We start from the raw sequence: 23,078 nt of genomic DNA on the forward strand, positions 1-23,078 counted from the left end.
GTCGGAAATTTGTAGATATGATCTTTGCGTAGCAATTATTGAATATTTCCACCATGGTTATCTAGTAACCCAAACGGGGGACATAATGATCTCTAATGAAGATAACTGTTTAAGGACCAGTAGATTCAGTAGTAGGACCAGATAAAATACATGTGGCATATGCTGTATCTTAGCTTACTTAATGTATACTAAAAATCACAGCAAAGACGATATCCCGTCAGAGGGAGAATAATCACGGGTGGCATGTATATATTGTTTAGTCACAGGGTACCCCCTGTTTCAAAATGTAGCCTTTAATATTATATATGTATAAAATAACATCAAGAGAGAGTGAAAAGTACAGTGTTGGAGATGGCTACAGAACCTCCCCTCCTCATGGTCGACACTATACTATGGTATTTACTGACTCTTTAATAGATTAATAATGGCCAGCTATAAAAAAGCAGTCCCATTGGTGACATAGTATTTAACATATGGATCCATTTGGACTCTTTCTGTTTCAGGATAGTATCTATGTCACCTCCCCTGATAGAATGTTTAATTGTTTCTATCATGGAGAAGCGTAATGTGGCCTTCCGTGTTACAGTTTGCAAAAATGCGGGCTGTGTATATAAAGTCTTGATTGCTGTTTGAAGCGATGGAACAATACAGAGGCTTGTCTCTCAAAATCAGTCTGATCCGAACGTACTCGCAGAAACTGCCCTTTTGGAATGCCCCGTTTGAATGGCTTAGGGTGAAAACTTTCCCATCTGAGCAAGCTATTTGTTGATGTTTGCTTTCGAAACAATGTAGTTGTTAAGGTATTATTGGCGCTTCTACTAATTTGTTAATCCAGAAAGGTTATGGTCTGATACTGCAACTCATGTGTAAAATATAACCCAATGTGGTTAATATTTAGATCCTGCATGAAACATTTAAAGTCATCTGGAGTCACTGACCAGAGTAGAAGAATGTCGTCAATGAATCTCAACCAAAACATGATGTACCTGGTCCATTTCTTCATGTCCTCAGTAAAGACAACAGTGTCCTCCCACCAACCCAGGAGCAAATTAGCGTAAATTGGGGCGCATGGACTCCCCATCGCTGTGCCCCTGAGCTGGTGGTAGCCATACCCCTGGATCTAGTGTAATGCCATCAATGCGTTTCAACAGATCGGTCGTATCACAGAGATATGACGGTAGTGATATTACAAAGGGATGTAGTATCCTGTCAATGTAGGTGCCCGCGTGCTCTGTGAGACTTCCTATCCCAGATACAATAGGGCGGCCCTTGAGGGGGACAATACCTTTGTGAATTTTTGGAAGACAGTAAAATGTGGCCACCCTGGGGTTTGGTGGTCCAAGATAATCACGTTCCTGTCGATCAATGAGTCTCCCCTCAAGGGCCTCCTGCAGGATCTGAGATAGTTTTTGTTTATATCCTATGGTCGGATCATGTTTCAGTAGTTCATAGCTGGATCTATCTGATAAAAGTGATAAACACATGTTGCAGTATTGTTGATTGGACATCACCACCACATTTCCCCCCTTGTCTGATGGTTTAATAATGAGGTTCTTATTTATGCTCAAATTGCGCAGTATTTCCATCTCCATAGGTGTATAGTTTTTATTTTTACTACTTAGTGTTGGTGTAATATTCCCTAGATCTCGAATAACTGATTTAAAAAATAAGTCTATATGAGCCTCTCCTAGTGTTTTTGGAGGCATTCTGGTGCTTTTGTTTTTAAGGTTGGTGAAGGGACCTTGACCTTTAGGGCGATCATTGTTATCAAGTCGACCAAGGCATCAAAACCTAACAGGTCACTTGGTTCTAGTCCTAGCTTCAGGCTTCTTTTTTTGTCAGACGCACAGAAAACCTTGCACCATCTAAGTTTTCTTACGAATAGGTGAAGATCCTTCACCCATTCAAATGGTCTAAATCGTGTAGTGGGTACAAAGGATAATCCCTTTGTGAGTAGCCTTTGTTCCACATCTGATAAACTCGCTTCAGACAGATTAAGGATCACAGGTTGAGCTGCCTGTGGTGTCAATGTCTCTTGTTTGGCTGGGTCTGTGATTGGACCCGATCCCTCATTGTGTACGTACTTGAGGGTGGCTGACCTAAAAAAGGGACATTGACCGCATTTAAGGAAACAGAAGATAAGGAGACATCTAACGAGGTCGCCCCCAACACAGTTGATGTTGATCCCTCTGCCTGCTCTAGTCCGGCGGGTGTCTCCGCCCTTGGGGTTGGTTTGGAGGGGGCCTGTGTGCCCCATTGTACCCCAGACTTTTGATGAGTTGGCTGATATCCTCTTGATTGAAATCTGGGGTTGTAGTAATTTCTCCCCCTACCACGGCCTCTGCTCCTCCAATTGAACCTACGATTTGGATATTGATGTTGCTGTGGCTGGTAACAGTCTAGGTCAGAACTTTCAGCCTCGGAGGCGGTTCCCTCACTGGCTGATGCCTTTTCAGTTGACTGTGTTACTATATATGCAGTTTTATTCCTGAAATCAGACAGATCCTTAATAAATTGGTGATGTTTTCGCTCTACAAGGTTGGATTTAAATCTTTCTATATTTAATTGCTGCTCAGACTCTTTTTTTTTTTTTTTTAGAGAAGCCAGGATGATCCTTTAATCTCAGTGCTGTCTCCACCTGACTGTTTTTTCAACAGTCTCAAGGTTCACTTTTTCTTGATCCAATAATAGTCGCATAAGGCGTAGAGAGCTCTCTATCACTTCTCCCTCCCTCCTGGCTAGCAATTCCGGAGTACATACACGCTGTGCAGGTTTTAGGAAAATACGTTGACCCTTTGGTATGATGGAATTTCTAATGTAATTATCAAGAGATTGAATTTCCCACCAGGACCTATAGTACTCCTTATGGATATCATATAGATCCTTAAAGGTGGTTTTAATTGATGGAGTACCAATGTTGGTGCCTTCCGTGTTACAGTTCGCAAAAGTGCGGGCTGTGTATATAAAAGACCGCACTTTGCGAACTGTAACATACTGGAACATGTGGGTGATGTTCGCCATAAACGCGACAAACCTCTGTCTAGACATTGATAAAACATGATAATAGTCACTGCATGATATCAGAACCCTGATTTATGCCGTTCATGGTTAGTATGTCCTTTGTTAGACACATTGTGAGAAGATTTGGTGGCAGTCCTTTTCAGTCTCCACAGGCCCCTGTTTTAAAAGCATAAGCTGTTTGAATAGATTCACACTGGAGTAAAATTTGTCTATGTACACGCCGGGAACACACGCCTGTTATTCACTTTTAAAATTCAGATGTGGTTACTTACGTGTCTAGGGCCAGGCACTTTCTCAATAACTTGAAAGCGAAGCTGGGAAACATTATGGGGGAGATTTATCAAGACAGATTCCCCCTCCAGTGCCGGAGGATGCATACCTCGTCATAAATTAGGCACATCCACCTGCAGTCTGTGCGCTTAAATAGAAATCTATGATAGCTCAGAGTTGCCGTAAATTTCCAGCTTGCGACTTTTTAACACCACTTTTCAGGTGCAAGGGATATGATAAATCGCCCCCTATGTCCGGTTTTCTGAAAATGGTCTGGTATAGGCAGGCTTGTTTTCTAGCATCTGATGGCCGATTTGTGTTTTGCAATTCTGTCTGTGACTAGTTGTGTTGTTCTCCTATATCTCCTATCTTCATGATTTTCCTGTATAAATCGTTAGTTGTTACGATAAAAAATGTCAGTTAAATATATCATATAGGAGACACACACAGTGATATTTGAGAAGTGAAATGAAGTTTATTGGATTTGCAGAAAGTGTGCTATAATTGTTTAAACAAAATTAAGCAGGTGCATAAATTTGGGCACCACAAAAAAGAAATTAAATCAATATTTAGTAGATCCTCCTTTTGCAGAAATTACAGCCGCTAAACGCTTCCTGTAGGTTCCAATGAGAGTCTGGATTCTGGTTGAAGGTATTTTGGACCATTCCTCTTTACAAAACATCTTTAGTTCATTCAGGTTTGATGGCTTCCGAGCATGGACAGCTCTCTTTAAGTCACATCACAGATTTTCAATTATATTCAGGTCTGGGGACTGAGATGGCCATTCCAGAACGTTGTACTTGTTCCTCTGCATAAATGCCTTAGTGGATTTTGAGCAGTGTTTAGGGTCGTTTTCTTGTTGAAAGATCCAGCCCCGGCGCAGCTTCAGCTTTGTCACTGATTCCTGGACATTGGTCTCCAGAATCTGCTGATACTGAGTGGAATCCATGCGTCCCTCAACTTTGACAAGATTCCCAGTCCCTGCACTGGCCACACAGCCCCACAGCATGATGGAACCACCACCATATTTTACTGTAGGTAGCAGGTGTTTTTCTTGAAATGCTGTGTTCTTTTTCCTCAATGCATAATGCCTCTTGTTATGGCCAAATAACTCAATTTTAGTTTCATCAGTCCACAGCACCTTATTCCAAAATGAAGCTGGCTTGTCCAAATGTGCTTTAGCCCACCTCAAGAGGCACTTTTTGTGCTGTGGGCGGAGAAAAGGCTTCCTCTGCATCACTCCCGCATACAACATCTCCTTGTGTAAAGTGCGCCGAATGGTTAAACGATGCACAGTGACTCCATCTGCAGTAAGATGATGTTGTAGGTCTTTGGTGCTGGTCTGTGGGTTGACTCTGATTGTTCTCACCATTCGTCGCTTCTGTCTATCCGAGATTTTTCTTGGTCTGCCACTTCGATCCTTAACTTGAACTGAGCCTGTGGTCTTCCATTTCCTCAATATGTTCCTAACTGTGGAAACAGACAGCTGAAATCTCTGAGATAGCTTTCTGTATCCTTCCCCTAAACCATGATGGTGAACAAGCTTTGTCTTCAGGTCATTTGAGAGTTGTTTTGAGACCCCCATGTTGCTACTCTTCAGAGAAAATTAAAAGAGGAGGGAAACTTACAATTGACCCCCTTAAATACTCTTTATCAGAATTAGATTCACCTGTGTATGTAGGTCAGGGGTCACTGAGCTTACCAAGCCAATTTGAGTTCCAATAATTAGTTCTAAAGGTTTTGGAATCAATAAAATGACAACAGTGCCCACATTTATGCACCTGCCTAATTTTGTTTAAATAATTATAGCACACTTTCTGTAAATCCAATAAACTTCATTTCACTTCTCAAATATCACTGTGTGCGTCTCCTATATGATATATTTAACTGACATTTTTTATCGTAACAACCAACGATTTATACAGGAAAATCATGACGATTAACAAGGTTGCCCAAACCTTCGCATCCCACTGTAAGTTAAGCTACATAGACATTTAATTAAATACACCACAAATTTTAACTCATACGTGTAATATCCTCCAATTAGTAACTTGCTCCCTGATACAAAAAATTGCCCCTGGTAATGTTGGTACAGCTAGGGCAGTGAAGGCGTGGATAGGTATACTTTCTTCTAGTGCTGAGGAATTATTGGTGTGGAACATGTGTGAGGCTGCCTATGTCCGCCCCCTCACTAAGTGATTCCTGAGGTTACATGATTATTTCAGGCACATAAAGGTGGGATTATAGAATTCCTCAATGTTAGGCCTCATGCACATGACCGTTGTGTGCACCCGTGGCCGTTGTGCCGTTAGACGTTTTTTTCTGCGGCTCCATTGACTTTCAATGGGGCCGTTGAAAACTCGGCTTGTGCACCGTTTTTACACCGTGCCCGTGACCCGTGTTTCGAGGCCGTGAAAAAAATATAACCTGTCCTATTTTTTTCACGGCCAACGGTTCACGGGCCCATTCAAGTCAATGGGTCCGTGAAAATCACGGATGCACACAAGATTGTCATCCGTGTCCGTGATCCGTGTCCGTTTTTTCCTATCATTTCAATGGCAAACTTGACTTAGATTTTTTTTTCATCTTTCATGTCCGTGGATCCTCCCAAAATCACGGCAGACCCACGGAAGAAAAAACGGGCACGGATCACGGTACAACGGAACCACGTTTTGCGGGACGTTAAAAAATACGTTCGTGTGCATGAGGCCTTAGGGTAAGCTTTGTGTAATAGTAGCCAATGTTTCATGATAGATTGCAGTATTTTGGGAATAACTGGATGACACAGTTATCTGTATCATCGTTTATTGCTGTTGAGTTTGTTGCATTGGATTGTACTGTGTTCGGCTCTGAAATCTCCAATCTCAAAATGACAGCTCACAGCTAGGGGTTTGGAGATAATTTTTAAGCTGTGATTGCTGTGAGAAACCAATCACAACAATCATAGCCTGCTGTAAGATAATCAGTGGGCTCAGTAACCTTCTGCTTCTCCATCTCTCCTTTCTTCTGCGTTACTGAGAGCAGAGGCGGAGACCTTGAGGGTAGGCTGTGGTAATAATAAAAGCATTAAAAAAACATATAATATATTTTTTTTAAGCCGGCTGACATTGTGTGTGACGTCAAGTCCTTCCCAGTGAATGCTGGGAAGGAGACACGGTCCGTCTCCTGCGGACTCCATCAGTCAGCCACGTACCCTGCAGGAAAGGTAAGTATATTAGTAGAGGCCCGAATATACGGGGGAGAGGGGGGGGCGGCAGTGGATGGTTATGGTATGGGGCTGATAGCTCTGGCTGGGGAACATGGATGGTTGCAAATAGCAATGGTAGCATGGGGCTGATGTCGCTGGCTGGGGGACATGATGATGCTAGCAATGGCATGGGGCTGATGGCGTTGGCTGGGGGACATGGATGATTGTAAATAACAATGGCATGGGACTGATGGCTCTGGCTGGGGGACACGGATGATGATGCTGGCAATGGCATGGGGCTGATGGCGTCGACTGGGGGACATGGATGATTGCAAATAGCAATGGCATGGGATTGGTGGCGCTGGATGGGGGACATTGATGATGATTGTGGCAATGGCATGGGGCTGATGGCTCTGGCTGGGGGACATGGATGATGATGGTGGCAATGGCATGGGGCTGATGGCTCTGGCTGGGGGACATGGATGATGGTGGTGGCAATGGCATGGGGCTGATGGCTCTGACTGGTGGACATGGATGATGGCAATGGCATGGGGCTGATGGCTCTGACTGGTGGACATGGATGATGACAATGTCATGGGGCTGATGGCGCTGCGTGGAGGATATGGATGATGGCAAATGGCAATGGCATGGGGCTGATGGTGCTGGATGGGGGACATGGATGATAGCTGTGGCATGGGGCTGATGGCGCTGGCTGGGGAACATGGATTATGGCAAAATTAGCACTTTATTTTAAACAATTTTGTGTTTTACTAACACTTTATCTTTACATTGTTTGGAAAAAGATCTGTTACACAACACATCTTTAAAATTTCTTGAACAGTTTTGTAATTTGTATACATACAGAAGAAAATAATATATTGCGATATATCGTTATATCGCACATGCTTGCAATATAGATTTTAGGCCATATCGCATGCGTCTACTATTATTGTAAGAAGATCCATACTGTCCTAACCATGAGCTGCATGAAATACTGACAATATCCATCATTACAATTACCTAACAATTGCCTGTGGAACTCTGCCAGTCAAAGAACCAGGTACAGGAAAATGTATCAATTGTCTTTACTCAAATGTCTTTCCTCCAGCTTCGTCTCACCTGACACTGCTTGACTGACATGTCTGTATCTGTTAGATGGGAAGACACCTGTCTATGAGGCTAAACAAAGAGGTGCGAAGACAGAGTGGAGCCGTCTAGTGGACAGTTCTCCCATTGCCTGGCAGCGTTTTAGAGTAAAGCCTAGGTAATTGGTATGAGGGAACCTGTCAGAATTTCATGTTGTCCATGTTTATAGTAGCATGGGTCTTCTGACAACTTTCAGTAAAATGTAATTGTTTAAAATCTTCACTGTATCCCTAGACGAGTATCCTGTGTTGTATAATTACACAATATCTCTGCACTAACATAATACGTTTAAAAATATTCAAACTTAAATATTTAACATTTATCAAATCAGATATGTCAATTTTGTGGCTTAAAAAAAGTCGCAAGTCATGGCAATTGCAAGGTTTTCTACGACATTTGGTGAATTTTTTCTCGTCGCTTTTCAGTGGCCTATGTTTAAAAGCTAAACCTGAGATTAGACCTAGATTATAGTGCATTTACTATGTGCGACTTTTGCAAAAGTCGCAAAAAAGTCTCAACCTTCGCCAGGCAACCTCTGGTGTACTTTTACACCTATCTGTGTAAACCGCATTGCACTCACGCCAAATATATTATCATGATGTACCATTTCATACATTTGGGGCAGACTCACAAAGCAAAGACAGCCTTATAACTGTTAAAAATGAAAATGGCGGTGCCATTGGGTCCCAGTGGGGCTGTAGGGGGGTCCCGATGGCATGGAAGGCAGCACGATGCCTTCCTTAGGCATCGCGCTGCCTTCCTGTGATGAGCCTGTGAGAAGTATTGGAATGCATTGTAAAGGATTAGACACCCAAAAGTTGAAGTCCCAAAGTGGGACAAAAAAAAAAAGTAAAAAAAAAAAGTTGAAAAAATAAAGTTTTCCCCCCCAAAATTTTTAAGTTTCAAGTAAAAATAAACAAAAATGTCATTTTCCCTAATAGACATATTAGGTATCGCCGCGTCCGTATTGACCGGCTCTATAAACATGTCACATGACCTAACCTCTCAGATGAACACTGTAAAAAATAAAAACTGTGCTAAATAAACAATTTTTTGGTCACCTTACATCACAAAAAGTACAACAGCAAGCGATCAAAAAGGTGTATGCCCACCAAAATAGTACCAATCTAACCGTCACCTCATCCCGCAAAAAATTAGCCCCTACCTGAGACAATCGCCCAAAAAAATAACTAAAAACTATGGCTCAGAATATGGAGACACTAAGACATTATTTTTTTTGTTTTAAAAAAGCTGTTATTGTGTAAAACTTACATAAATAAAAAAAAGTATACATATTAGGTATCGCCGTGTCCGTATCGACCGGCTCTATAAAAATAACACATGACCTAACCCCTCAGATGAACACCTTAAAAAATAAAATAATAAAAACTGTGCTAAATAAACCATTTTTTATCACCTTCCATCACAAAAAGTGTAATAGCAAGCGATCAAAAAGCACCCCAAAATAGCGCCAATCAAACCGTCATCTCATCCCGCAAAAACCATACTCTACCCAAGATAATCGCCCAAAAACTGAAAAAAACTATGGCTCTCAGACTATGGAAACACTAAAACATGATTTTTTGGGTTTCAAAAATGAAATTATTGTGCAAAACTTACATAAAAAAAAAGTATGCATATTATGTATCACCGCGTCAGTAATAACTTTCTCTATAAAAATATCCCATGACCTAACCCCTCAGGTGAATACCATAAAAAAATAAAAATAAAAACGGTGTAAAAAAAAAGTCATCTTACATCACAAAAAGTGTAATAGCAAGCGATCAAAAAGTCATACGCACCCCAAAATAGTGGCAATCAAACCGCCATCTCATCCCGCAGAAATCATACCCTACCGAAGATAATCGCCAAAAAACTGAAAAAAAAATATGGCTCTCAGACTATGCAAACACTGAAACATGATTTTTTGGTTTCAATAATGAAATCATTGTGTAAATGTTACATAAATAAAAAAAAGTATACATATTAGGTATCACCGCGTCCGTAACAACCTGGTCTATAACAATACCACATGATCTAACCTGTCAGATAAATGTTGTAAATAACAAAAAATAAAAACTGTGCCAAAACAGCTATTTTTTGTTACCTTGCCTCACAAAAAAATCATATGTACCCTAAAATAGTACCAACAAAACTGCCACCCTATCCTGTAGTTTCTAAATCTGTACATCTAGGCATTTAATGGACTTTCGTTCCCATTTGAAAGAGGTTTTCCCACAAAAAATATTCTACCGTTTTTAAACCAGCACCTGGATCTGAAATTCCTTTGTAATTGCATGTAATGAAAAATGTAGTATAGCCACTCTGGTATAACAGAGAAGATCGTGACATGCCCCATCCCCCATTAATCATGTCTAAATAATGCGCCTGCTCTGTAGCTGTGCTATTGATCTGTGCAGTTTGGACGGAGCTCAGATGAGACTCTTGTTGCGCGCTTGCTCCCCTGAAACCCGGCCACTGCAGCAGCTGAAGCATTGGTATTTGTGCGTCTGCACCGCCACCGCTCTGAACGTTACAGTGGAGGCCGTAACCCCTAGAAAAGAGCATGCAATTTGGGGGTATAAAAATGCTAATTACCAGAGTCACAGCCATATTTGAAAATTTATGTATATTGAAGATACCTTCACTGGACAACAAGTAAATGATTTTCTGTGGATTCATGAGGTGAGACCACCCCTTTAAAGCAGTATTACAGGAAACTTTTTCCTGGATTAAGTGTATAAACGAAATAACAATGCACAGGGTGTGTCCGGAAGCCACCCAGCATGGCTATACAGCATGGCATGGCTGTACTATTCACTGGACAACAAGTAAATGATTTTCTGTGGATTCATGAGGTGAAACAACCCCTTTAAAGCAGTATTACAGGAAACTTTTTCCTGGATTAAGTGTATAAACGAAATAAAAATGGACAGGGTGTGTCCGGAAGCCACCCAGCATGGCTATAGTGGCTTTGCACTTAGGTACCTTGCCCCAATAGGGGAAAAAATGCATGCTAAGGAGCCCTCTCTGTAGAAGAACAGCACCAGCTCCTATGGAGAAGGCGTCCACTTCTAGAAAGAATTGGCAAGAGACATCGAGGTGACGCAGGACCGGTGCGGAAGCAAAGGAATTCTTTAATTGGACGAAATCGGCCTCAGCCTGAGTCCAGTCCTTGGCATTTATCTTTTTCCTAGTAAGAGCAAACAGAGAACAGAGATGTAAGGGATGAAAAATTCGAGTTGAATTGCCGATAGAAATTAGCGAATCCCAGGAAGTGCTGTATAGCCCGAAGACCCTGTGGGCGGTGCCAGTCCATTACTGCCTTCAACTTTTCAGGATCCAGCTGCAACCCGGCATCCAAGATGACGTATCCGAGAAACGGTACAGTAGATTTTTCTAAAAGGCATTTCTCGAGTTTGGCGTAAAGACGATTTTCTCTCAACCACAGTAATACTAAATGTACATTCTTCCGGTGAGTGGTTAAATCAGGGGAATAGATCACTATATCATCCAGATACACTATTATGCAGACATGAATTGCACACAACGAAGGGCATGATGAGATACGGATTAAGTAGATTTAACACTCATGTTTTCTGAGATTTCTGAGTTGTGTTATCTAATCTAAGCAAACACCTTCAATTGCTTTTCAATGGCTTTTGTCTCAAGATAACACGATGAGTTAAGAAATTTGAGTGCTAACCCTGCTACATCGTACTTGTAGTGTCCATCCCCAGTGTTAAAAGCAGTCTTCCACTCATTGCCCTTTCGATGGCAGATAAGATTATATGCGACGTGCAGGTTGAAGTTAGTAAAGACCTTAGCTCCCCGGATCCTGTCATAGAGTTCCGAGATTAGCGGTAGAGGCTATCGGTTCTTAATTGTGACCTTATTCAGACCTCAATACAGGGCTGCAATGATCCATCTTTTTTTTCCACCAAGAAGAACCCGGCACTGGCTAGTGAAGTAGATTTCAGGATAAACACCCTCTCGAGATTTTCTTTAATGTACTAAAAAAATCACTTGGGTCTCGGGAAGTGAGAGGGGGTGGACTCGACCATGAGGAGGAGTGGCACCATGCAGAAGTGTGATCGGACAATCATACAGACAATGAGGAGGCAGGGTCTCCGCCTCTTTCTTGCTGAAAACATCTGCAAAACTGGCATACTTCTGCGGTAGTCCAGGCAGGTCTACTGGTACAGTAGACGAGGAAGCAGGTTGGACCTCCGATAGACAGGTGGAATGAAAGGATGATCCCCATCGTAGAATATGACCGGAGTTCCAGTCCAGAACTGGAGAGTGCTGACGCAGCCAGGGAAGACCAAGGATAACCGATTCACGGGCGCTGACAGCACAGAATGCAAAACCCCAATTTGCAGCTTGAGGGGGCATAGTCATGGAGCTCACTGGTTCAGGGAGTGTCAGTCCATTAACGGAGGCCACTGACCGAGGCCTTTCGAGAACGATGGTAGGAAGCTGGAACTGATGGACCAGAGCTTGCTGAATGAAATTACCGGCCGACCCAGAGTCCAGGTATGCAGGCACGAACAGCGTGACTCCCTTGTGCAAGAGAGTCACTAAAACATAAAGTTTCGGAGAGACCTTCTTTTTGTCTAGGACCACCTCTCCAACAGATCCTTATGCACAAAGTGGGCCTTGCCTCCACAATACAGACACAGGTTCTCTGCTTTGCGGAGTAAACCTTCCTGGTCAGACAATCGAAGGCGCTCTATTTGCATTGGCTCTTCAGGTGGAGTGGACACTAGAGAAAGGACCGGCCTCTGGAAGGATGGAGCCAAACGAGGTGGCCTTCTGGTGCATGCGACCTTCTTAGAACGTTCCCTGAAACGCATATCTGTCCTTGTGGCCAAGGTGATCAGGTCATTCTAATTCATCCTTAATCCGGTCAGACAGACCCTCCCAAAACACTGCCAGTTGAGCCTCATTGTTTCATGCAAGTTCGGCAGCCCGGGTATGAAACTGGATGGCGTACTGACCCACAGACGAGGAACCTTGTCGTAGACGCAGCAGAGGACGTGCAGTTGGGCTCGTCAAAGATCAGCCGGAAGGTAGCCAGGAAAGACGGCAAATTAGTGGTCTCTGGACCTTCATGTTCCCAAATAGGATTTTCCCACATAAGTGCCTCATCAGACAGCAGGGACACAATGAAGGCAACCTTGGACCGCTCAGTAGGAAACTTCTGCCCATGCAACTCAAATTGGATCAGGCACTGGTTCAGGAATCCACAACAGGTCTTTGGATCTCCACCATCCACCAGCGTGATGGCAGTGGGAGTTGCACGCCAGCGGCATACAAATCCGGATTCACCGGTGTGGGAATTGCAGGAGTAGCAGTGACTGACGACCCTGCAGTAGCTGGAGAAGAGATGGCATCCAGACGAGCAGCAATATTTTGTGTGAAGTGCATAATGACATCCTGACATTCTGTCTGGTGCCTAACTTCATGAAATAATTCCTGAACGACAGGCTTGGAGCGACCAGCGGGGTTCATGGCCTCAGTGTACTGTCATGGATCAGCGGGTGCGAACCCATTGTGCCACTGACTGACTATACTCTGGAGGGGCGTGTCTAAGCAACTACCTGGTTTTTACTAGAGCCTCAGATGGTGAGGATAGATTGAGCCATTAGGGTAGTTGCCAGGGGCTACTCCTGAGCAATCCCAGAGTCAGAGGCAGGTGGACCAGGAGATACATGTGTAGTCAGGCAGGTGGGGTCGTTACCAGGAGCAACAGTGCAGTACCCAAGGATGAGGCAGAGGCGTAGTTAGACAGGCAAAAGGTAAGGGCAGGTGGCACAGGTACAGGTCAGGCAATCCGGGTCGGCAACAGGAAAGACAAGGCAAGCAGGCAGGATCAGACGATAAGCAGAGTCCAGGAACGAAGTATAAATTAGGAGCACATGAGAGCATCAGGAACTAGCAAACTCAAGGAACTTGACACTGAGACATCAGCCACTTAAATACCTGCAAGAGAGCCAGGGTTGGTCAGCGAGGTCACCTGACTTAACCCACACAGCCTAGGGAGTGATGCGCTCCGCCCTTAGAGCAGTGTAACATGAAACCAGACGTGTCCAGGGCTGAGTGGAAGCTGTGGAGCAGAATCCTCAAAAGCAATTCCACCTACAGAAACAGAGCCCAGGACCGCAGCAGTGAAATGGAAAGCACCGACCACAGGTCACCACTCTTTAAAGGGCCAACACTTTCAGGTTTAAACTTTTTACCATTTATATCATTGAAGAACGTTTTAGGGTTATTTTTACTTTCTTTGGCAATAAGTCTCCATCTCCCGCTTGGCTGTGAGAGACAGAATATAAAAAAAATCCAGATAATCACACAGTGTCATTTTTAAATAATTAGTTTGCATTTTATTGCATGAAATAAGTATTTGATCACCTAGCAACCAGCAAGAATTCTGCCCCTTACAGACCTGTTTTTTTTTCTTTAAGAAGCCCTCCTACTCTGTACTCATTATCTGTATTAATTGCACCTGTTTGAACTCATTACCTGTATAAAAGCACCTATCCACACACTCAGTCAATCACCTCTCCAACCTCTCCACTATGGCCAAGACCAAAAAGCTGTCTAAGGACACTAGGGAAAGAATTGTAGACCTGCACAAGGCTGGGATGCGCTACAGGACAATAGGCAACCAGCTTGGTGAGAAGGCAACAACTCTTGGTGCAATTATTAGAAACTGGAAGAAGCAAGATGACTGTCAATCTTCCTTGGTCTGGGGCTCCATGCAAGATCTCGCCTCATGGGGTAAGGATGATTCTGAGAAAGGTCAGGAATCAGCCAAGAACTACACAGGTTAACCTAGTCAATGACCTGAAGAGGGCTGGGACCACAGTCTCAAAGACTACCGCCATCATGGATTAAAATCCTGCAGGGCATGCCAGGTCCCCCTGCTCATGCCAGCACATGTCCAGACCCAAGTTCACCAATGACCATCTGGATGATCCAGAGGAGGCATGAGAGAAGGTCATGTGGTCATATGAGACCAAAATGGAACTTTTTGGTATCAACTGCACTCACTGTGTTTGGAGGAAGGAGAAGGATGAGTAAAACGCCAAGAACACCATTCCAACCATAGGGGTAGAAACATGATACTTTGGTGGTGCTTTTTTGCCTAGGGGACAGGACAACTGCACCGTATTGAAGGGAGAATGGATGGGACCATGTATCGTGAGATTTTGGCCAAGAACTTCCTTTCCTCAGTAAGAGCTTTAAAGATGGGTGGTGGCTGGGTCTTCTGTCATGTCAATGACCCGAAACATACAGCCAGGGCTTTGCAGAAAAGCACGCCCATAAGAAGCATTTTTTAAGGTCCTGTAGTGGCTTAGCCAGTCTCCAGACCTGAATCCAATCGAAAATCTTTGGAAGGAGCTGAAACTCAATGTAGCCCAGCTACAGCCCCATAACCTGAAAGATCTGGAGAAGATCTGTATGGAGGAGTGGGCCAAAATCCCTGCTGCAGTGTGTGCAAACTTGGTCAAGAACTAGGAAAAGTCTGACCTCTGTAATTGCAAAGAAAGGCTTCTGTACCAAATATTCTGGTATTATTGTAATCATATTGTACAATTATATTGTATCAAATACTTATTTCATGCAATAAAATGCAAATAAAATATAAAAAAAATCATATGATGTGATTTTCTTGAAGTGTACTTACAATGCAAATTGCATACCTCTCCATTCTTTGTAGGTGGGAAAACTTGCAAAATCACTAGTGTATCAAATACTTATTTTCCCCCACTATATCTCTCTTTTACACATTATACTTTTTTCCTTATGGGTTTTCAATGCTTCTTCGCTACCTTTCTGTTTTAGTGATTTAAATGTTTTCTTTTTGTCATTTATTGCTCCCTTTACATTTCTCTTTATCCACATTGTTTTTGTTGTTCCTTACCTTTTATTCCCATAAGGTATGTACCTCTCACAATTAGAGTTTAGGATGCCTTTAACCACCTCAGCTCCCCTAGTTTAAACCCCCTTAATGACCAGACCACTTTTTACAATTCTGCACTGCACTACTTTCACGGTTTATTGCTCGGTCATACAACTTACCACCCAAATGAATTTTGCCTCCTTTTCTTCTCACTAATAGAGCTTTCATTTGGTGGTATTTCATTGCTGCTGACATTTTTACTTTTTTTTATATTAATCGAAATTGACCAAAATTTTTGCAAAAAAATGACATTTTTCACTTTCATTTTTTCAAATAAAACTACATTTCTATATAAATTTTTTATCTAAATGTATTGTTCTACATGTCTTTGATAAAAAAAAATGCCATAAGTGTATATTTATTGGTTTGGGTAAAAGTTATATCGTTTACAAACTATGGTACAAAAATGTGAATTTCCGCATTTTTAAGCAGCTCTGACTTTCTGAGCACCTGTCATGTTTCCTGAGGTTCTACAATGCCCAGACAGTAGAAACACCCCACAAATTACCTCATTTCGGAAAGTAAACACCCTAAGGTATTCGCTGATGGGCATAGTGAGTTCAAGGAAGTTTTTATTTTTTTGTCACATGTTAGCGGAAAATGATATATTTTTATTTTTTTACAAAGTCTCATATTCCACTTGTGACAAAAATTTAAATTTTACATGAACTCGCCATACCCCTCACGGAATACCTTGGGGTGTCTTTTTTCCAAAATGGGGTCACATGTGGGGTATTTATACTGCCCTAGCATTTTAGGGGCCCTAAAGCGTGAGAAGTAGTTTGGAATCCAAATACGTAAAAATGCCCTGTGAAATCCTCAAGATACTCATTGGAATTTGGGCCCCTTTGAGCACCTAGGCTGCAAAAAAGTGTCACACATGTGGAATCGCCGTACTCGGAAGAAGTAGGGCAATGTGTTTTAGGGTGTATTTTTACATATACCCATGCTGGGTGAGAGAAATATCTCTGTCAAATGACAACTTTGTATACAAAATGGGAAAAGTTATCTTTTAGAGAGATATTTCTCTCACCCAGCATGGGTATATGTAAAAAGACACCCCAAAACACATTGCCCTACTTCTCCTGTGTACGGCGATTCCACATGTGTGACACTTTTTTGCAGCCTAGGTGCTCAAAGGGGCCCAAATTCCAATGAGTATTTTGAGGATTTCACAGGGCATTTTTACGTATTTGGATTCCAAACTACCACATGTGTGACACTTTTTTGCAGCTTAGGTGCGCAAAGGGGCCCAAATTCCAATGAGTACCTTTTAGGAGGGCATTTTTACACATTTGGATTCCAGACTCCTTCTCACGCTTTAGGGCCCCTAAAATCCAGGGCAGTATAAATACCCCACATGTGACCCCATTTTGGAAAGAAGACACCCCAAGGTATTCCGTGAGGGGCATGGCGAGTTCATAGAATAATATTTTTTTTGGCACAAGTTAGCGGAAATGGATTTTTTTGATTTCAATGACACTGGTTGCTCGTTCAATTTGTATTGTCGTGTCTGCGTGAATGGAGGAGAGCATGTAAACGTCACGCTTGTCTCTCCATTTCACCGCGAGCAGTTCTTCGTTACACAAGGCAGCCCTCTCCCTCCCTTGCAAGACGGGTGGTAACGAGTCTTCGGGGGACGCCCCGGCGACTAGGGCACGCGTGCCTCAGCAGCCAATCTGTTCTAGAAACAAATGCTTGAAGAGGGGCACACTTGTGTAAAAATTGTCCACATAAGGATGGTACCCCTTGCCAAATAAGGGTGACACCAAGTCCCAGACTGTCTTCCCACTGCTCCCCAGGTAGTCAGGGCACCTGACCGGCTCCAGGGTCTGATCTTTACCCTCATAGACTCGAAATTAGTGCGTATAGCCTCTGGCCCTTTCACAGAGCTTATACAATTTGACCCCATAACGGGCGCGCTTGCTTGGAATGTATTGTTTGAAGCCAAGGCGCCTGGTAAAAAGTAAAAGGGACTCGTCTATGCAGATGTTTTGCTCAGGGGTACACAAATGTGCAAATTTGGTGTTAAAGTGGTCTATGAGGGGCTGAATTTTGTGGAGCCGGTCAAAAGCTGGGTGGCCTCTGGGACAGGAGGTGCTGTTGTCACTAAAGTGCAGGAAATGCAGGATGGTCTCAAATCGTGTCCTGGACATGGCAGCAGAGAACATGGGCATGTGATGAATTGGGTTTCGTGGACCAATATGACCGCAATTCATGCTTTTTTGTCAGGCCCATGTTGAGGAGAAGGCCCAGAAAAGTAGTTTTAAATTCGGAAACTTGGACGGGTTTCCACCGGAAAGACTGGGCATTAAAGCTTCCCGGGTTGGCGGCTATAAATTGATTGGCATACCGGTTTGTTTCTGCCACGACTAAGTCAAAGAGCTCCGCAGTCAAGAACAGCTCAAAAAACCCCAGTGCCGATTCGATCTGCTGTCTCAACCCGAACTCCAGACTGGGCGGTGAAATGGGGAACTTATGGTGCGGCTGAAGTTGGGGGCTGCCAATCAGGGTTTGCCAGCACCTCAGGGACTCTAGGCGCTCTACGGGCTGTCTGTGCTGTGGATGCGACGGGGGAACTAATGCACGTGCCACCGTACCAGCTTCAACTGCTCTTCTGGTGCTCGCCACTTCACCATGTTGTACGGCAGGGCTGGTACTAGGTCCAGAATGGACTGCGCTGCTGGTGTATGCCTCACCACGTAATCCGACAGCGCCAGCCCCACTCTGCTGCCCTTGAAGCGGATCCTGCGCAACCTGTGGTCTAGCAACACGAGGCCGGGTACGCCTGGTGGTATCAAGGACCTCAACCTCATTGTCCGAACTTTGGGTCAGACTGCCACTGCTTTCTACAGGTTCATATTCTGACCCGCTGGATTCGTCAGATGAGGGTTCCCATTCCTCATCCCGACTAGGTCAGAAGCCTGTAGGCCTCTTCAGAAGAATACCCATTCCTTGCCATTTGGTCAACTAAATTTAGGGATTATTCCCTGAGACTACCCAAGAAAAAAAGCAAGCCTGTCTTACAAATGGGAGGCTAGCGAAGTACAGGAAGCCGCTGCGATGGATAAAAAATATCAAAACAGATTTTTTTATCGCCGCATCGCTTGTGTAGTGATTGCGCAGTGATAAAAAAATAAAAAATAAATTGTCACTGCGGCGTGGCGGGCGTGGGTGAACGCACGTGTGGGCGACTGATCAGGCCTGATCGGGCAAACACTGCGTTTTGGGTGGAGGCCGAACTAAGGTGACACTAATACTATTTATAGATCTGACTGTGATCAGTTCTGATCACTTACGGATACTATAAAAGTACCAATGCTGATTAGCGATACGCTAATCAGCGAATCAGTGACTGCAGTGCGGTGGACTGGGCGCTAACCGACGCTAACTACCTACCAAAGGGGCTTAAACTAACCTAAAACCTAACCTTCAATACTGGTGGAAAAAAAGTGACAGTTTACACTGATCACTTTTTTCCATTTCACTAGTGATTGACAGGGGTGATCAAGGGGTTAATTGGGGTGATGGGGGGGGGTGATCTGGGGCTAAATGTGTAGTGTTTTGTGCCATTACAGTTTATCTGTGCTCTCTGCTGGGACCAACCGATGAAATGGACCCAACAGAGAGCACTGAAGCCATTTAACACACTATATTTATAAATATAATGTGTTAAATGGCTTTTGATTCGATTTTTCAAAAGTCACCAGCCTGCCAGCGATTATCATTGTCTGGCAGGCTGGTGACGAACTCCTCCTGCGACGATATCCGGCCTGCACTGCGCATGTGCGGGCCGGCTTGGTGCGCCGCGAGATGACGCACGGATGTGTCCTGGATGAATAATCTGACCGCCCACAGGACGCATCCCTGCATTAGGCGGTCGGGTAGCAGTTAAAAATATCCCATTTTGTAGTTGCATTTTTATTTTTGAGGACAATGGGTAATTGCCTCTGTTAGCTGATCTTATTATGCTTTTTTGAATTTTGCTATTTTTGTGCCTCCCTGAAGAAACACTCCTTTGAGTGACAATTTGAAGGTTATTTTTTTGCGGTCACTATTTCCCATGTGTCCCCCATCCTGCACATCTGTTGTTCTGTCATGTCTATTGGTTAAGTCCAGTATGGCATCCCTCTAGTTGGATTCTGAACCAGTTGGGGAAAGTAATTATCTTTAGTTATTGCCAAGAACCTGTTTACTTTATGAGATCTACAGGTTTCAGGTTCCCAGTCTATATTTGGATAGTTGAAGTCCCCCATAATAACGACCTCGTGATTTGCTGCCTTCTCTATTTCCCTTAGTAGTAGATTTTCTGTGGACTGTAATAGTAGGTTACTTATAACAAACTTCTATTAGTATTTTATTATAGTTTTTTTCCTCCATGTATCTCTACCCACAGTGACTCCACATGTTCATGTCCCTCACTTATATCTTCCCGGACTGTGGGCTTTAGACAGGACTTTACATAAAGGCAGACCCCTCCCCCTCTCCGGTTTTGATGATCCTTTCTAAACAAACTGTAACCCTGTATGTTAACTGCCCATTCATCCACCCATGCCTCAGTTTTTCCCACTATGTCATAGTCCTCATCAGACATTACTTAGGGCTCTTTCACACCTGCGTTCTTTTCTTCCGGCATAGAGTTCCGTCGTCGGGGCTCTATGCCGGAAGAATCCTGATCAGTTTTATCCTAATGCATTTTGAATGGAGAGAAATACGTTCAGGATGCATCAGGATGTCTTCAGTTCAGGACCGGAACGTTTTTTGGCCGGAGAAAATACCGCAGCATGCTGCGCTTTTTGCTCCGGCCAAAAATCCTGAAGACTTGCCGCAAGGCCGGATCCGGAATTAATGCTCATTGAAAGGCATTGATCCGGATCCGGCCTTAAGCTAAACGTCGTTTCGGCACATTGCCGGAACAGACGTTTAGATTTTTCTGAATGGTTACCATGGGTGCCGGGACGCTAAAGTCCTGGCAGCCATGGTAAAGTGTAGTGGGGAGTGGGGGAGCAGTATACTTACCATCCGTGCGGCTCCCGGGGAGCTTCAGAGTGACGTCAGGGCGCCCCACACGCATGGATGACGTGATCACATGGCACGTCATCCATGCGCATGGGGCGCTCTGACGTCATTCTTGAGCGCCCCCGGGAGCCGCACGGACTGTAAGTATACCGCTCCCCACTACCACTATGGCAACCAGGACTTTAATAGTGTCCTGGCTGCCATAGTAACACTGACCGCATTTTGAAGACGGATCCATCTTTAAATGCTTTCAGTTCACTTGCGTTTTTCCGGATCCGGCGTGTAATTCCGGCAAGTGGAGTACACGTCGGATCCGGACAACGCAAGTGTGAAAGAGGCCTAATTCCTTTCCAGGCTTCTGGCATTAGTATACATAGAATTACCCTACTCCTTTCCTTTTAAACAATTTTAGACCCTCCCTCCGATACACCCGCAGGTCACTGTCTACACTATCTTCCATGAAAATTGACACAACTTTTTTGTTAGGGCTGTTACACCACCATTATGTAGAGTTACTAAATAGTTTATGGCTCTTTTGGACTGGAACAGTGGTCATTGAGAGTTTAAGTTGTGTTCACGTTTGTGTAATATTTTTATTCTGTCAGATTTAACTGGAAGAATAGCACTATATGTATCAATTACTCTTGTTATCAAAATGACAAGGAGTGTGATGAAAACAAAATAGACACCCTTAGCTATGAAGTGTATGTTGTAACTTTAATAGATGTTAACAGAACCTTGGAGATCTGTTGGCTTGTCTCATTTGTCACAACTCTTTTTTTCTTTGCAGGATCTCTTCTTTACCAGAGCCCAAGATAATCTAAATGGACACGTTTAACAAGATGTACTAAGTTCTATGGATTACCATTTTTATTAAATGCTTTTTTTCTTGTCTGTTTACAGAACAACCAGAGGAGATACGAAAACCTAAAGAAATAAAAAAAAAAAAGAAAGTATTTGGAAAGAGACGTAAGTATGTACTGTATTGTATGTTTCCTTCTTAGCAAGGTGAGTTGTAGGCAAAATCATATTATTCAGGAACTGCTAAGTGTTCCTAATTGAATTTATGATAAAACAGAGTGGACATCTACAGAAGTTCTGTGTGGTATTTCCATTTCAGTTGAAATTAATTTCACTAAATATCCATATTAGATGGGGCATGCTCCTGATTTTTAGAATTATAAAATGTTTTAAATCCTTATATTCAAACTGCAGCATGGGAAAGAAACTTTGAAAATCCTATTCACATGCATTGTTGTATATGTGCAAAAATTTCTAAGCAACCTGACCTAAGGAGGTTACTAAGCTTGCAAACTATGTTAGATTTTAGTCTTTGAAACCAGATTCCAGTTCAGTTGAACGATATCACTGGATATCCCATTCTGAAAATGACGACATCAAAGTGATTAACTCGATCGATGTTGCCCTGACTTCTCTAATACAGAGATTAGCTGTAGTCACTGTGACCACTAGTGTAATGCTGCTTTTACTGGCAATGTTTGGTCAATGTATGAACAGAGATCTTCATCAGTGATTGTAAGCCAAAACCAGGTACAGATCTTTCCATTATACTTTATCTTTGTGTAGCCTTCACTCCTGGTTTTGGTTCCCAATCACTAATGGAAATGACTGATGAAACACAGATTGTGTGAAAGTTTACAGACTGTATTACACAGCCCAGTTATGCAAGTGATTGTCGGGAAGGAAGCCCCTGCTCTTACAGTATATGTAGCGATTTCATCCATAGCATGGGGATGAGCGATCATTATGCCATAGCTCGTCTCCATGCTGTCTAGTTGTTTGATGGCAGCAGACCGTGATTACACAGGACGATCTGCCGCTGGCAAACGAAGATTTTTAAGCATGCTGAAAGATTCCTATTGCCAACGCTTGTTCATCGGGTAATTGGCAGCAGTATTAGACTGAAAGATCATCACTAACAAGCGTTCCTGCAAACACTCGTTAACGATAACTTGGCCGACAATTGGCCAGTCTAATACAAGATTAGGTCAGTTATGCATCAGCTTTGTTGGACTATATAATTTGCAATCTGAAAGCTATCCTATGTGCACCACACACAATTTACCCTATCTTTTGGTGTAGCAACTAGATTTAGGGTCCATTCACATGTCCGCAACTTGGGTCCACATCCGTTCCGCAATTTTGCGGAACAGATGCAGACCCATTCATTTTCAATGGGGCCAGAACGGATGCGGACAGCACACTATGTGCTGTCCGCATCCGCACTTCCAGATCCGCAATCACGTTCTCGAAAAAAATTAAACATGTCCTATTCTTGTCCGCAACTGCGGACAAGAAAAGGCCTTTTCTGTTATAGTGCCGACGATGTGCAGTACGCGAAATGCAGAACGCACATTGCCGGTGTATGTGTTTTGCAGATTCACAATATACTGTGTCTGACTTGTCTGTTGTTCTATTTTGAGTCCAGCATTCCAATGTATTACA

The 23,078-nt window shown here is 43.3% G+C and overlaps 1 protein-coding gene across 4 annotated transcripts in view; it reads left to right on the plus strand.

Annotated features, from left to right (window-relative positions):
- Positions 1 to 23,078, plus strand: part of L3MBTL2 (L3MBTL histone methyl-lysine binding protein 2) — a 517,603-nt gene that overhangs the window by 366,325 nt on the left and 128,200 nt on the right. For all 4 annotated transcript variants that reach the window (XM_044301290.1, XM_044301288.1, XM_044301291.1 and 1 more), the window contains exon 15: positions 21,516 to 21,581. In XM_044301290.1, coding sequence (XP_044157225.1) covers positions 21,516 to 21,581 — 66 coding nt within the window. The remainder of the gene's footprint in view (positions 1 to 21,515; positions 21,582 to 23,078) is intronic.

Source organism: Bufo gargarizans, chromosome 7 (genome assembly GCF_014858855.1).
Source record: "Bufo gargarizans isolate SCDJY-AF-19 chromosome 7, ASM1485885v1, whole genome shotgun sequence".
In the NCBI taxonomy this organism is placed as follows: Eukaryota; Metazoa; Chordata; class Amphibia; order Anura; family Bufonidae; genus Bufo; species Bufo gargarizans.